At 37.1% G+C, this 15,629-nt stretch overlaps 2 protein-coding genes across 2 annotated transcripts; one reads left to right on the forward strand and one right to left on the reverse strand.

The window, feature by feature from the left end:
* Positions 1-8,384: 8,384 nt before the first annotated feature.
* LOC129949160 (40S ribosomal protein S19a-like) lies at positions 8,385-8,846 on the reverse strand (the record flags this gene model as incomplete). Its single annotated transcript, XM_056060437.1, has 1 exon — positions 8,385-8,846. A coding segment is annotated over one exon (462 nt), but the record flags the coding sequence as incomplete, so codon positions are not given.
* A 1,142-nt stretch (positions 8,847-9,988) lies between these two features.
* LOC129949162 (uncharacterized) lies at positions 9,989-14,548 on the forward strand. The gene is made up of 6 exons (XM_056060438.1): positions 9,989-11,184; positions 11,260-11,407; positions 11,469-11,639; positions 11,970-13,588; positions 13,660-13,855; positions 13,922-14,548. The coding sequence occupies exons 1-6, from the start codon at positions 10,085-10,087 to the stop codon at positions 14,516-14,518; spliced, it is 3,831 nt and encodes a 1,276-aa protein (XP_055916413.1). The 5' UTR covers positions 9,989-10,084; the 3' UTR covers positions 14,519-14,548.
* Positions 14,549-15,629: the final 1,081 nt, after the last annotated feature.

The raw sequence follows: 15,629 nt of genomic DNA on the forward strand, positions 1-15,629 counted from the left end.
AATAAAGAAGGGGAAACACGAAATAAATAGAATCCTACAAAACTAAAACAACAAATGAATATATCGAGTCATTAAATTGTTGGTTTCGCAAGTATAGATGGTTTGTGCGTTGGACTGTCACGGCGTTTAAATATTGAAATATTCTGTAAACGTTGTGCCCGCTCTGATCTCAGCGTATTTTGATTGATGGGTTGAAAATTCTGTTCGGGTGTAGAATCACCAGATATTCTTTGAACACCAAGAAAATGGGCAGGTGTAAGGGGAGCACAATCCGAAGAATCATCACTGCAGTACGTAAGAGGTCGTGAATTGACTACAGTTTCAACTTCAGTAAGAAGAGTTGTAAATTGGTCGATAGACAAAGTTGCTTTCAGCACTGCAGCCTTCAATGAGGATTTCACAACTCTTACTAGACGCTCCCAGAATCCACCCCACCAAGGTGCACGTTCGACGATAAATTTCCAGGTAATACGTTGATCAGTTAAGAAGCATTGAAAATCGGGATTTGATTTCAATTTAAGTTTATGACTTAGTTCTGTAGATGCCTTTATGAAAATCTTGGCATTATCGGAATATATAATCCGAGGTACACCTCTTCGCGCAATAAAACGCCTCAATGCCAAAAGACAACTTTCGGCTGTCAGATCCAAAACCACCTCTAAGTGCACTGCTCTAACTGCTGCACAAGTAAGCAGCATTATGTAGACCTTCCTCGATTGTTTGGTTCTATCGATCACATAAAGCGGACCAGCAAAATCCACACCAGTGATCTCGAAAGGCCTTGTATGCAGTATTCGTTCTCTAGGAAGTGGAGCGAAGGGTTGTGATGCTGATTTAGCTTGAAGGAGCTTGCAAACAAAACAATTTTTAATAATATTTTTAACAATTTGTCTTACTTTAAGTATCCAGAATCTTGAGCGAAGCTTTGAAAGCACTGAATTCGTTCCGGCATGAAATAGCTTCTCGTGGGTGTCTCTTACAATCAGCTTCGTAATGTGCGATGGTTTGGGCAAAATATACGGATGAGTTTCTTCTGGACTTAATCCTGCAAACTGAAGACGCTTTCCAACTCGTAATAGTGCATCAGTGTCATCTAAAAATGGATTAAGAGTTGCCAGATCAGAACTTGATGGAATACATTTTTTATTAAAAAGTAAAGTTAATTCATCTTTAAAATGTTGCCTCTGGACATATTTTATCCAGCATTTTTCAGCAGATATAATTTCATCGGCCGTAAGAAAAGTTGGAAACTTCTTTTTTGTCTTAAAGAAATTATATGCACGAAAAAAGTAAGCGGTCGTTCGGAGCAGATGTCTCCAAGTGCTAAAATCGATTGGATTCATAGGTGGAGTAATAATATTTTTTAACTCAAATAAAGCGGAGTGAGCTTCAATTTCTTCAGTCACATGTAAAGATGTAATCAAGGTTGTAATACTGATATCGTTTTGTGGCCATGTTGATTGATTTTCTTTTAACCAATCCGGTCCAGACATCCACAAAGATGAATTTATAAGAGCGTTAGCGTTAATACCTCTTGTGACTAGGTCTGCTGGGTTTTCTAGGCCTGGACAGTGTCTCCACTTTGAAACATCGCAAATAGATCTTATTTCGCGGACCCTGTTTTCAATATATGGTTTCCAACGTTTACTAGAACCAGTACCTAATCCAAAACCATGAAATTTTCGAATCCGTCCATAGATAAGCATCATTAAATTCAACACGCAAGTTTTTCTGCATGTAATCTAATAAACGAGCTGCAACGAGAGCAGCAGTTAATTCAAGCTTTGGAATGGTAAGTTCGTTCTGATTTTTGTTGTTTAGGGGTGCCACTCTATTTTTAGCACATAAGAAACGCACAAAAATATTTCCAATATCGTCACGGGTTCTTGCATAGGCTACGGCTCCGAAAGCATATTGGCTCTCATCTTCAAAAATATGTATATCAACGTTTCTCTTACCAACAATCACATGACGTGGAAAGGCTATTTTCCGAAGATCGCTCACTTCATGGCAGCATGCCATCCAAATTTTCATCATATCTTCAGGTAAGAGCTCGTCCCACTCTAGATGTTTACGCCAGATTGATTGAAAAAGGATTTTAAGACGAACTATCCAAGGACCTAGAAAACCAAGAGGGTCAAATATTTTTGCCATTACCTTAAGAACATTCCGCTTTGTGCCTTTTGGCTTCTCTGACTCTAAAAGATTCAGAAGTCCATCAACATTTACAGCCAATTCATCTGTGGCAACTAACCAACACAGACCAAGTACCTTTTGAAGTTTGTGAATATCTTGATCTATTGGAATCTTACGACGAACGGTAGAGTTGTTGGAATTCCATTTGCATAAATTCATAGATGCACTTTTAAGAATGATTTTGGCTTCTTTTTGAATTTTCACGGCATCTATTTCTTCATCGACACTGCACACAAGATCGTCTACATAAAAACTCTTGAGGAGAAGAGCGCACGTTCGGGGGTATGTTTGTTCAGCTTCTTTAATCGCCTTTATAATTGTGACAGCCAAAAGACCAGGGCTGCAAGTGACGCCAAATGTCACACGAGTCATTCGAAATACCTTTATGTCAGGAAGATTGTCAACGTTATTTAATTTATCCGAAAACCAAATAAATCTGTGACTATCGCGGTCTTTCGGGTGCAGCATTATCTGTAAAAAATAATAATTCAGTTTTTCACAGTGATTAACTACAAATCGAATAAATAAAGTGCAACTTTTTTAAACTTTTGTATGACTCATCATGGAATCAAAATGTGTTATCGCAGCAAAATTCGTCTATTATATAAAAGGTATCTCTATTTATAGGCATATCCATACAGACTCCCTGAGCCTCATATACCTACCCATTAACGTCATTTAGCATAAATATCCTTTTTCCTAATGTCAGTTTAATCGATTTTGTGTAATTATATCTCCTTACTTGGGCCCAGCTGCAAAATGTATTCCTTCACTTTCATACAAACATATAAACAATACATATACAAACATATAAGATATGAGCAATAGGATCTGACACAAACATCGATACATCCTGTCAATCATTATTGTTTTGCGATCCTGATTGCATTTTCCTCCTCTTTTTTTTCTCTCGCTTTTGTTGTTGTTGTTGAAAAGCGAACGATTTTCCAATGTTCATTGCATATTGTATGTATATTCCTCCCACCCCCTCCAAAACGCTACAATCCTTGGTGCCTATTTTTGTGTCCGTTGTTGTCGTCATTGTATCAAATTCGAATATCGCATAGTATATCGTGTGACGCCGTTTTACGTCACAAAAGTGCCATAGAAGTGCGAGACATCAAGAATCCAAAGGACTCTGATATGGTGCGGTGTGGGTGAGGGGCGTCAAGCGAGAAGGAGCGGTATTCTGCTGCTGTTTTGTATTTTTGTTTTATTTTTTCATGCTTAACGTTTTAGTTCTCTGATTTCTATGTTCTTGATGCTGCAGCTGAATATGAGAACAACAAGGACTCTTTTCAAATCAGAATGTTGCCATTAATGCAACAATTTCATCTCGCAACCAATCATCAGAAATCAAGCTTCCTCTTTTACTTCTCCCCATATCGCCGGCTCTGACTCCGACTCCGACGACCGCGCGTTCTATTTCAACATCGATTTGAAATCGCGAAGGGCAACCAACACTCATCGCGCCGTCATATAGCCTTCATCATCGATATCCTCATCAGAATATTTGCAGGATGGGTTATGGGTTATGGGATGTGGGTGGCCGAAAGGATAAAGGACGAAATAAAGAGAGAGAGAGGGGGTAGATATTTCGAATGATGCCTGGGCTCCGTGTTTTTTAACACTCTAAAACAATGGCGATATTCTTTATTTTCTATTTTCCGAAGGCGTGCGAAAAAAACAATAATTCCTATAGCCGCCGAGGCAATGCAACCGGTAATAAACCATCCCTTAGCTGCAATCCACCCTCAGCCCCTTTCACATGATGCAGGCATATAGTGGATTGCAAAAATATTAATTGCACACACATAACAATACACGAATCTATGTGAATGAAGAATTCATTAAATCCTGACTCCTGCAGCTGGATCTGGATAAAAACAGGGATTTCCTAAGCCCTCTGCAACTAAAAAACAAAACTCAAAAAAATTAAAACAAAAAGAAAAAAATCAGAAATAGAAACAGGACCAGAGAAGAAGAACAACAAAAAAAAACACCCTTGCCGAAGGGTTAAAAAATCGCATCGCAGATTTTTATATTTTTTTGCTGAAGGAATAAAAATCAATATTTAGCAATGAAGCGATTTTTGTATTTTACTGAAGGGTAGACGATTATTGGGGGTTGGGGTGTTGTTGCTTTATTGGTGATTTATACGCAGAGAGTTATGGTTGGAAGGGGTGGGGGTAGGGATGATATAAATATAAAAAGGAACGATAGTGATGGGGCTCAGTCATTGCAGTTAATCAGTGTGTGGCAACGATTTAATTAGATTTCATGAAGTTCTGATTCTGGTTCTGGTTGCGGTTGTAATATGTGTGTTATCATCGGTGTTGGGTAATATCATATCCTAGGAAAAGGAAGGATATTTCTATGGACGAGGAGGAGTTTATTTGCAAACTCATAATTTTTGTTTTTTAAATGAAAACTGGAAATGAAGAGAAATTGATTTGAATTCAATTCTAAGGATTATTACGAGGATCGTTATGTAAGGATCAAGAGAAGCACTTGAAGTTAAAATTAATTTGGCAGAATTTAGAAGAGGTTCTAGAATGAACCAACGATACTCCTTTAGTTACCTATTTTAGAAAGCTGTTCGCAGGATGTTAGACGCTGTGTGATAATGTCATGCCATTCCCAGTTCTTAAGGAAGTAAATTATTCTATAGAACCAATCTTTTTTAGTACTCGTGAAAGTCCTAAAAGGTCTTAATACACATACAACTTTGCCGTCTGTCGGTCTTTTAGTAGTTCTTATCCTAAAATAAAATTTATAGATATTTTGAATTAAAACGAAAGCTAACTTTAAGAAATTTGATATATTTGTTTTTTGTTCAAAACCTCGGTATTAAAAAATGTATGTATTGATTTATATTCAATTTAAAAAATATGAACTACAATTAGTAGGCGAGAGGAATATCGACTTCTCAGAAGGAATAAGAGAGGGCATATGAAGCATGTGGTTGAAGATGTTGAGAGGATTAAAAGCAGGAATGAAGTTCGAAAGTTTTATGAACAGGTGAAACGAAATTCACAGGTACATAAACCTAGAACCAAAGGCTGCAAAGACGAAAGTGGAAATGGAACCGCAGTCAACGCTGAGGATATGTAAGGTCCAATTCTGAAGACTGTATAACGTCGACGACGAACCGAATTCGCAGAAAGCCAACATTCCCGTCCTCCCGACTTAGACGAAGATTGCCATATCTAAGCTGAAGTCTAATAAAGCCGCTGGAGCGGATGGCTTATATGCCCAGCTCTTTAAAGCAGCTGGAGATAAGTTGGTTAGGAGCATGCACCAACTTATCTGTAAGATATGGTCGGAAGAAAGCATGACCGATGAATGGAACTTCAGTATTGTTTGTACGATCCTGAAAAAAGGAGACCCTCTAAACTGCACCAACTAGGGATCAGTCTACTTAACATCGCTTACAAGATATTCTCAAATCCTGGAAAAAAACCCAAGAACACCAAATCGACACCCACCATCTTTTCATCGATTTCAAGGCCGCATATGACAGCATCTACAGAGACGAGCTGTATAGAGCCATGTCTAGTTTTGGCATACCTGATAAACTCGTCCGTTTCTGCAGGATTCTGCTTGGATAATCTGCGCTGCTTCATATAGGTTGGAAACAACGTAACAGAACCTTTCGATGTCAAAAAACTTTTTAGACAAGGTGATGCGCTGTCATGCGATTTTTTTAACATCGTGATTGAAAGAATAGTGCAGAGCTCACACGTCAACACTAGAGGCACTATCTTTCAAAAGTCTGTCCAATTACATGGCATATGCTGATGGCATTGAAATAGTCGGAAGAACTTAGCGTGATGTTAATGGGGCTTTTGTGACTATTGAGGCAGAGGCGGCTAAAATGTATTTAAAGGTCAATGAGAGCAAACAAAGTACATGCTGTTGTCTAAAAAGGATATACAACACCGACGTTTTGGTCAAAACGTCACCATCGACAGACGTAACATCGAGGTAGTCAAGGACTTCGTCTACCCAGGCACCGCTGTAAACGCAGAAAAAAACACCAGCTCTGAGATCAAACTCTTGCTAACCGCTGTTTCCTAGATCTGAGAAAGCAATTGAGTGGTAAAGTCCTCTCTCGAGAGACCAAAGTGTCGCAATATAAGACAATTATCATCCCCGTCCTACTATACGGTGCAGAAGCATGGACTGTGACAAATGCGGATAAAAGCACCTTGGGTCGGTTTGAGAGAAAAGTTCTTTGTGCGATCTACGAAGGGGATTGGAGAAGAAGATGGAACGACGAGCTGTACAGGCTGTAAGGCGACGTTGATTTAGTCAGAAGGGTAAAAGTCCAACGACTAAGATGGCTGGGTCACGTAGAGCGTATCGAAACCAATGCTCCAGCCCGGAAAGTCTTCGAATCCGCACCCACAGGATAGCGCAGTAGAGGAAGACCGCGAATCAGGTGGCACGCACAAGTGGAAGGTGACCTCACCCAACTTGGAGCGCGAAACTGCAGACATCTAGCTAGGAACCGAGCTTGATGGAGAAGTTTGTTACTTGAGGCTCCAGTTCACACAGGACTGTAGCGCCACCTTAAGTAAATAAGAACTGGAAATTATTGAAGCAATTGGACGAACAAGCAGAGGATGCAATTCCACTCTCTGTTTAACCTTGAAAGAACGGCACTTTCGTTTCAATACTGTGAAAATGGTGTAAAAGATCAAAAGATGTACCAGACCTATACAATAACAGAGCTCAAAACAGTCCTCAATAAAATGAATGAATATAAAGCATTGAAATTTCTCATACAACATGAGTTTTATAAGTACGGCACTGAGGAGTTCGTCAACTATCTTTGGCAAGTTTTCAACAATCAGAATGAGAACAAGGAAAATATCACACCATGTTTCGAGTCAGCAGTTATACTAACAGTTTTCAAAAAAGGCCGGAAACTATAGAGGAATTTCACTGCTAAATACTGTCGGCATGGTTTTTGAAAGTATCCTCTGTTCAAGCGACTGACAAACTGGGTTGATAAAAATGACATACTTAGGGAGTGTCAAGCTGGTTTTCTTTATGGGTATTCTACTGTGGACTTAATTTTCACCCTTAGTACTATCATTGATATCAACAGTTCACAAGGTAAAAACATATAGAAAATGTTGAAAACGCTAAAAAAAAAATGTAAAACTGGATGGAAACAGTATGTCAGAAACGCTTACTACCCCTACCAGGCTTAGACAGTGATGCACTTTGAGTACAATCCCATTTTTTTTGATCTTGAATGAAAGGTATAGGTTAATATCTGAATGGATAAATTGAAATGCGTTATTCCAGTATAAAAGTATTGAAGTATTCAGATGACATTGTCCTTTTAGCGGATACACCAATAAAGCTCAAGATCATGATCACGAACCTCGAAGAATAATGCAAAATGTGAAAATTCGCAGTAAATCGAAGCATATGCATGTCAAATAATAGTCTTTGGCAGAGGAAAGAGACAGTGTCATGGAAATTATAAGTTGAGGTATGAAAGAGAACCATTTGAGATAGTGGAACACTATAAGTATCTTGGCCTAACATAACCCCTAAAAAATTACATGAAGAGATATATTCAGTGGAAAAGCTTAAGAATGCGAAAACAGCTAAACTCAACTTGGAAGTTATCAATATAAGTTTACGAGCAAAGTACCTGATCTTTGAGATTAACAATCAGATCAATTTTAATATATGCAGCTACCAGGGGTACCAACAAAATGACTCTGTGAAACAGTTGTTGAGATTTTTTGCTGAATCTTTTTATGACTACACCCACGTATATGCTCCACATCGAGACGTGACTCCTACCAATGTTCATTACGACTTTAAAGCTACACTTTGATTATATATTTAAAGTTCATAATGTGAACGTTACACGGCTACCTAGGATTGTGATAACAATGGTTCTTGACAAAAAATTATCAAGTTTTGAACAGTGGAGCTTCACTTCATTTTGAAGTGGGACATTCTCTGCAGATGACCGCTAAACTGTATAACGTCCTTACTGTTGTCCACGAAAAGATACACGAATCATTAAAAAAAAAGCACGGTTATTCATTAATAGAGATTACTACTTAAAATTGGAAATATCTCGAAGGTTCACCTTACAAAACAGCGGAATACATTTTTTTAACTGTCCGTACTTCGCAACTTACATCCAACTAATATTACTTAGAAATCACTATTGGACCGGTTTCCTCACGGGCGTCTCTTTTTTGATTAACTACAATTTGGTTTGCAAACCGATCCAAATCAAGTTGTCCAATAGCTGTAAGCTTGCGGCGACCATCAGGGTGCTTTTCGATTAAGCGGGCATGTTCCAATTCTTGCAAATCTTTTCGCGTACATCCATAGGCAGAACGAAAGAAGTGGGATGGATGAACACCGTTGCGCTTACGGCTACTATAAATCTTTGTTATGGAACCAACACCAGCTGGACTGCATTGATAAAAGTGACGAAGGATCGACGAACAATGAATGTAGAACCAATCGGGGTCATAAGGCGAAAGCTCCTTGAACTTGGCAATCTTAATGATGTCTTTAAGCTTACCAGTCTTCTTCAAAAGGACGCCGACATGCTTTACAACAGCATGTTGATCAATATCCTTAACTGTAACACCAATCAGATATAGTGAACCGAAGGAAAAAAAAGCACAGCGCAGTACATTTTTACATAGTTTTGGGGAAGTTAAGTTAAGTTCAATAAATATTTCAAAGGCATTTGATATATTCTTTCATCTTGCGCAATTATTGCTAAATGTTTCATTTGGTGTCAAAGAATACCTTCTTCATTCCATTAGGCATTTTCTTTTGAAACGTTCAACACGAGTTGGATTAGACGAACCTTTCATAAACATCATAAATGCTGAATGCCTCGGGGCTCAGTTCTGTCTCCTACACTTTTTCATGACTGATCTCTTGTCTAGAAACATATTTGTTTTTTCAAATTGGTTTCAAGACCCACAACCCTTTTTTTTCGAATGTGGAAACGTAACAAAAAAATTTGTTTGAGCTCATTAAAAGTCCAATGCTGTCTTCTATCATTAAAGCGAGACATATTCCTTTGACAACTATTAATGAGTCAAATTTCTGTAAAAGAAGAGGCTGGGATGCGACCCACACTGTTAACTTCCCATCCCGTCTGTCGATTTGTCTTGCTTAAAAGCTTGTAGGTTTTCGTGTTGGGCAAGAAAGTTGTCATGAATTTGCGGCCTGATCTAGAGTATAACTTCCAATCTCTGTCTTGTGATTCACTCACTTAAGACTCTTATACTGTATTTTAAAAAGAGCTTTTATAAACATTAATGACAATATTATCATTTCCGTCTTTTGAAAATCATTTTAACGTTTCTGCCTCAACTTTTTTTGCCGGACTATTTGTTAATAAAATAACTAGCTGTATTCCTGCACTTAAATAGCTTAAGGGTAAAATGGGTGCTTCTAGAAATGTCAATAAGCTTTCTCTTGAGCCTAATTTTGGTCGTATTGTAAAATATAAAAATACCTTCTTAAGCCTTACTCCGCGAATGTAAAATATCTTTCCACGCTATATGTTTCCTCATCATTTCAGTGTAAGCTTATTGTAAAAAGACTGTCATAAAAAGAACTCAGGAAATTCTTTGACATTTTTTCTTCGATTAGCAACCTCTGCAAAATTAATTTCCCTCACGGTTTATACAATTCCATAAGTTATAACACTTGGTTGATTTTCATACTCAACTCTAAAAAATAACTACTTGAACACTGTACACTTATTTCTTTGTAGAACAAATAAAACTATGTTGCCTTGAAATTATTTTTTTAATTGAAAACAAAAATTCTAAAAAAAAATCAAGAATTTTCTCGTTACAAAAAGAGAATCACTAAAATGAAGTCCTCATTTGCTCTTAACACAGCCTTATTTTTATTCACAACAATCCTCGTAGATATTGTTGTGAGCTCCCAATTGGATGATTTCCTGCAAGCTATTGAAGAAGCAAAATTGAAACTAGGCCTGGGCCAGATACGTCCAAAAAGAAGCCACTCGATTGATGAAATTCTATCTCGTTTCAGCGAAGATGAAGATGAATCAAGCTTTTACGAGACGAATTTACAACCAGGAGATGCCTGGTATAAATCCTATCGGGAACTAGAATGTTATTATGGTGGAGACTGTTCAAAACGTCGCCTCAAATGGAAACCAAAAATACATTTTAACCAAAAAACCAACGACTATTATGAAGAACAAGAAGAAGAAGATGAATCAAGTTTAGAAGATCAATGGGAACGCACTCAAAATGATCTCTCACATGAAGCCAACTATAAACTATCAAAAGCTGAACAAGATGCTGCTGAACAAAAACTGCCCAAAGTTGCTTGGCCAATTCAACATAGTAATACCAAAAGACATGTTGATCCAATGAAAGCGATAAGAATGAAGACAAGTCTGAAAATGATGGAAGATGGGTACGGACTAACTCTGCCGAGTTCGTTTCTTGATGAAGATCGACAGAAAATTACAGTTGAAGATATTTTGTCGAATTCCCAAAACGACGACGATGACAATCCGGATCCTTGGAAAGAGAGTTATGATGTATTGGAAAGTAGAAAATTACTTTCATTTGACGAATCAGATGATTCACCAAATATTGGAGAAGATAAGATTTGTCATGTTGACAAACTTCCGAATTTATTCAAAAGAAAAAGTGAAGCAGAAACCAATAATACTGCGACATTAATTCGACCAAAAACACTAAATCTCCTTAATTCGGTCGATAAGGAGCGAAATGTCAATAATGAACTTCATATTGATGTAAATGGAACAGTTTTGAGAAATGATGAGCTGCTAGAAGAATCATATAAGAATAACACCATTGGTTTTGAAGAAAAACTGACAGAGTATGGTATAAGCTTGGACCGGAATAGGCGTGAAGTTGTATTCCCAACTTTAAATTTGACCAGCAAAAGTAAGACCAAGGATGAAATTAAGTAACTATACTCTTTTCTAATTCTAAAATCATCAAAATCCATCTTATTCTTCTGCACAAATTATTGTATTTTCAGAAGACCCATAATTGAAGCATTACATAATTTTCCTCTGGACGAAATAAAAGCTCGAGAACTGACATCACAGTTGATACACTCAATATTTTCGTTTGTCAAATCAACCCCTAATTTGAACATTCCTTGGACATTATCAATGAAGAGCAAAGTAATTTCACAAAACTTTCGTGTTTTTATAACCTTTCTTCAATATTTATTTTTGTTTAAAGGAACATTTATCAGAAATGCAACGAGTAGAAATAATGTTACGACAAGCTATGGAAACCATAAATGCAACTATAGAACATCAAGTCCGTACTAAAACCAGTGTTTCCCTCCGAACAGATGAGAAAGTATTCTATAATTACACTCTCCCGAAAACACTACCTGGAAATAATCTGGTGAATCTACAGAAAACTTATATGTAATTTCTTTCGTCTAGATGTTTCTTTAAGTTTTTGATTTCTTCAGCTGTCAAACAAAATACTGATCCTTCAATATCTAATGAATCTACAAAAAAGTGAAACATTATTGTCTGAAGAACTGACAATGTGTTTCACTTTTCTGTAGATTCACTAGAAATTGCAGGGGCAATATTTTGTTTGACAGCTGAAGAAATGAAAAAACCTTAAGAATCATGTAGACGAAAGAAAGTACAAATTATTGCAAATAAAAACCTATACTTTTTGAATCTAAGCTCTAACTTATCTTCATCAACTTTTCTGTCTAAGACCCCAGCTGAAGATTTACAATTAACTCCTAAACACCCGAGAACAGAAGAAATATCAATCGGTCCAGTTCAATTAAAGACAAGTCTAAGAATTTTTAAAAATGATGGTAAACCTACTCAGCCAAGTTTGTTTCTTGATGAAGATCGTCACAAATCAACAGTTGAAGATACTTTATTGAACTCTGAACATGATGGCGATAAAAATACTGATCTATTGAAAGAAATCTATAAAATGATGAAAAGTAGAAAATTAGTTTCAGCAGAAGACTCGGATCATGCACCAATTATTGAAGAAGAGAAGATTTGTTATTCGAAAAATTTTCCAAGCCATGGCGTAAACATGAATCAATGTGACAATATTACCCAGAAAACTGATTTGGACCCGAAGCAGAAAGAAATATCGTTTGAGAATGCTACTGAAAAAAGAATTAGCAGAAAACGAAGAACACCTAATCCACTGTTTAGTTTTGTTAATAAGGACCAAGAGTCTAACATCAATAATACGATTACTTCTCTATCAGCAACAGTAAAAGTGAAGAAATCTGAAAACAAAGAATTGGCAACATCATCATTTAAAGCTCTAAGCCAATATCTAGATGACACACAAATTCGCCAAAAATTTAAAATTACTAAAAACCTTCCCGAAGAATATGAAGAAATACCTCAGGAATATCTCAATCAAATATCAAAAATCAAAGAAAGTCTTCTTTTGGCGTTCGAACAGCTGAAAGAACTAGAACGATCGATACAAAAAAGAAAACGACAAACTTTCTCATCCGAAATACCAACTGAAGATTTACATTTCACTCCTCAAAGCCTTGAACCCATTAACAAATTTCCACTTATTGATACTAAAAGAAATATTGATGAACCAACTCTGGCTCTTGATGAAGATCAACAGAAAATATCAGTTGAAGATATTTTATTGAAGTCCCAAAACGAAGACGATAGAATTCCTGACTCATGGAAAGATACTTATGAAGTTTTGGAAACTAGAAAATTACTTTCAATAGAAGAAGATTCCGAAGACACAGCAATTGTTGGAGAAGAAGCGATTTGTCGAACAAAAGATTGTCTTAACCATGGAATGGACACGAGTCAATTTGATAATTTAAACCAAAAAACCGACTTAGATCGAAAGCTCGAAGGTATATCGTTTGATAATGTTGAAGAAAATAAAGTTAGTAAAAAAGGAGTTCTGGATACTCTCAGTGATCAACTCATGAATAGTGAAGCATTTGTTAAACTTCAAAATTTTATCAAAGGAATAAATGAAGCAGGATCAAGTAATAAAACAACAACATCAACTACAACAATCCGACCAAAAACAACAATCGCAACAACAACGAAATCCTTGCTTAATTTTGTTAATAAAGATCGGGATGTAAATATCAAACTTCGTATGTCTGTAAATGCAACAGTTTTGGGAAATTCCAAGCTCCCAGAAGAATTCCATAAAAATAATACTATCACTTTCAAACCCGCAATAATGAAGACCAAACAAAATAAAAAACCAGGATTGATAAAATATGATGAAGCAGACTTGGAGAGAAATACGCGTGGAGTGGTGTTTCCAATTTTTACTTCAACTAGCAAAAGGAAAGCAAAACCAGAAATATCGTAATTATACTCTTGTTTCTAACTGATAGCTCTAAATAAGTCTATTCCGTAAAAATGTAACTTATTTTTAGGAAAGCCGTAGTTGAAGCATCGGATAATTTTCCCCTGGATGAAATTATTACTGGAAAATTGACTTCACAATTGGTAAACACAATCTTTTCTTCTGTCAAATCGAGTCCCCATTTGAAAATCCTTTGGCCAGGTTTGATGAAGAACAAGGTGTCTTCACCAAAACAAGTTCAGAATTTCTATGCTATTCGAAATCATGTAAGTTCAAGTCTCTTAGTCTCAAAATCTGCACTTTTCTTTAGAATTTACTTCTTTATTCTTAAGGACAATGAATCAGAAATGCAACGAACAGAAATAATGCTTCGTCAAGCTATGGAAACTATAAACGCCATTATAGAACAACAAGTCCGTTCTAGATCTTGTATACCCCTAAGAGCAGATTTAAGAGCATTCTACAATCTCATTCTTCAAACACAAGCTGAAAAAAATCAACTTGAAGAATATCGTGAAAAACGGGAGACATTATCATCTGAAGATTTAGGTCGAACTCTAGATGATTCACAAATTCGACAGAAATCAAGAATTGTCAAGAAACTTCTGAAAGACTATGAAGAACTACCAAGTGAAGATCAAGACAGGGTTTCGAATATCAAAGAGAGCCTTCTTTTAGAAGCCGAAGAATTGAAAGAGCTCAAAGAAATATCAAGAAGAAGAAAACGACAAAATATCTCAAAATTAAAGCCAAACTTGTTGAATCAAAATTCGAATACTTCATCATCAGCTCTTCTCCAAATCAAGACCCCAACTGAAGATTTACAATTATTAACCCCTCAATATATTAAGCTTGCGAAAACGGCTGAAATGCTTTCGCATAATTCACCTAAAGATTCTGATTTAACGATTGACTTCGATTCTGTTTAAGAGACAAATAAATGTGTTTTTACCAATTAATTTTCCAAGTCTTTTCAAAACTCCCAGTAGAATCTCAAAAACACCACGAAGCTCAAAAACACACACACACAAATTAGTAAAGTTCTATCGGTATGAAAACCTATTAAATTGGTTTCTTGAGAGATTTTGGTGGCAACGCAACGACGACGACGACGGTAGTGTACTTTTGGAAATATTGGAAGGACGAACTCACTCTGGGATTCCGGACTCCTGTTTCTGGTTACTTACAGTTGCAGACACATGTGTGCACATTATGGGTGGCCAATTTTCAGCTACATTTGCCGTGTGGTCAATTGATTGATGAATTGAGGACTGGACCAACATCGTCGTTTGGTTGTTGGTCGTCGATGTCGTCGTAGTCCTTGTCCTTGTTCTCGTCCTTCCAATTTAGTTTGAGGCTGTCCTGTGAACCTCAAAATTATACACCAGTCCTGCTGCTGCTGCTGCTGTGATATCCACGGTGACTACGTTGTGTTCTCTTCTCTTTTAGCTAAGTGGGTGGTGGTAGTCCAATAAAAGATGCCTTTACACGGTGATGTGGTCTCGTGGATGCTATAGTCGATGGGTACTTACAAAACCTAGAACAACCTTGAAATCAACCAGCAGCAGTAGTAGCTCCCATCAACAAACGGGAAGGTGCTCCATTACAGCCACACCCAAAAAGCTTCTATACAAACCCTATCGGGTTGACTGGCTCTAGACCTCACCTCCCCCCTTCATCTTCTAGCCCCTCAAATTGTGGTTGAGTTCAACTCGATACTCATGTGAGCAATCAATTTCGAATCGGCTCGAAGGACCAGAACCAGAGATATGGAATCCCAGACGATTGTTTGTTGCAGTAGCAGTAACAGTTCCTAAATGTAATTCTCTCCCTCTCTTTACTTTATGCAGGCTGGTTTTTAGAAGGAAGGAAAGGTCGTGAGGGGACTGGGGCCTGTTGGAAGGAACTGAGTTTGTATATAGCTGTAACGGTTATTGAATTTTGCCCGATTTTCGGCAGTGACTTTTTGGTTTTAGTGCGAACGATTGAATTCTCTCTCTGCACTTGAAGGCTTCTGAAATTACAAAATCCACATGCATT

Source organism: Eupeodes corollae, chromosome 3, assembly GCF_945859685.1.
Source record: "Eupeodes corollae chromosome 3, idEupCoro1.1, whole genome shotgun sequence".
Classification (NCBI taxonomy): domain Eukaryota; kingdom Metazoa; phylum Arthropoda; class Insecta; order Diptera; family Syrphidae; genus Eupeodes; species Eupeodes corollae.

Bases quoted from the DNA above. Each gene is read 5' to 3' on its own strand.
- LOC129949162 (XM_056060438.1), top strand. From the start codon at position 10,085: ATGAAGTCCTCATTTGCTCTTAACACAGCCTTATTTTTATTCACAACA. The intron at 13,589-13,659 runs GTAATTATACTC...ACTTATTTTTAG, and splicing joins AAAGCAAAACCAGAAATATC to GAAAGCCGTAGTTGAAGCAT. The intron at 13,856-13,921 runs GTAAGTTCAAGT...TTTATTCTTAAG, and splicing joins TCTATGCTATTCGAAATCAT to GACAATGAATCAGAAATGCA.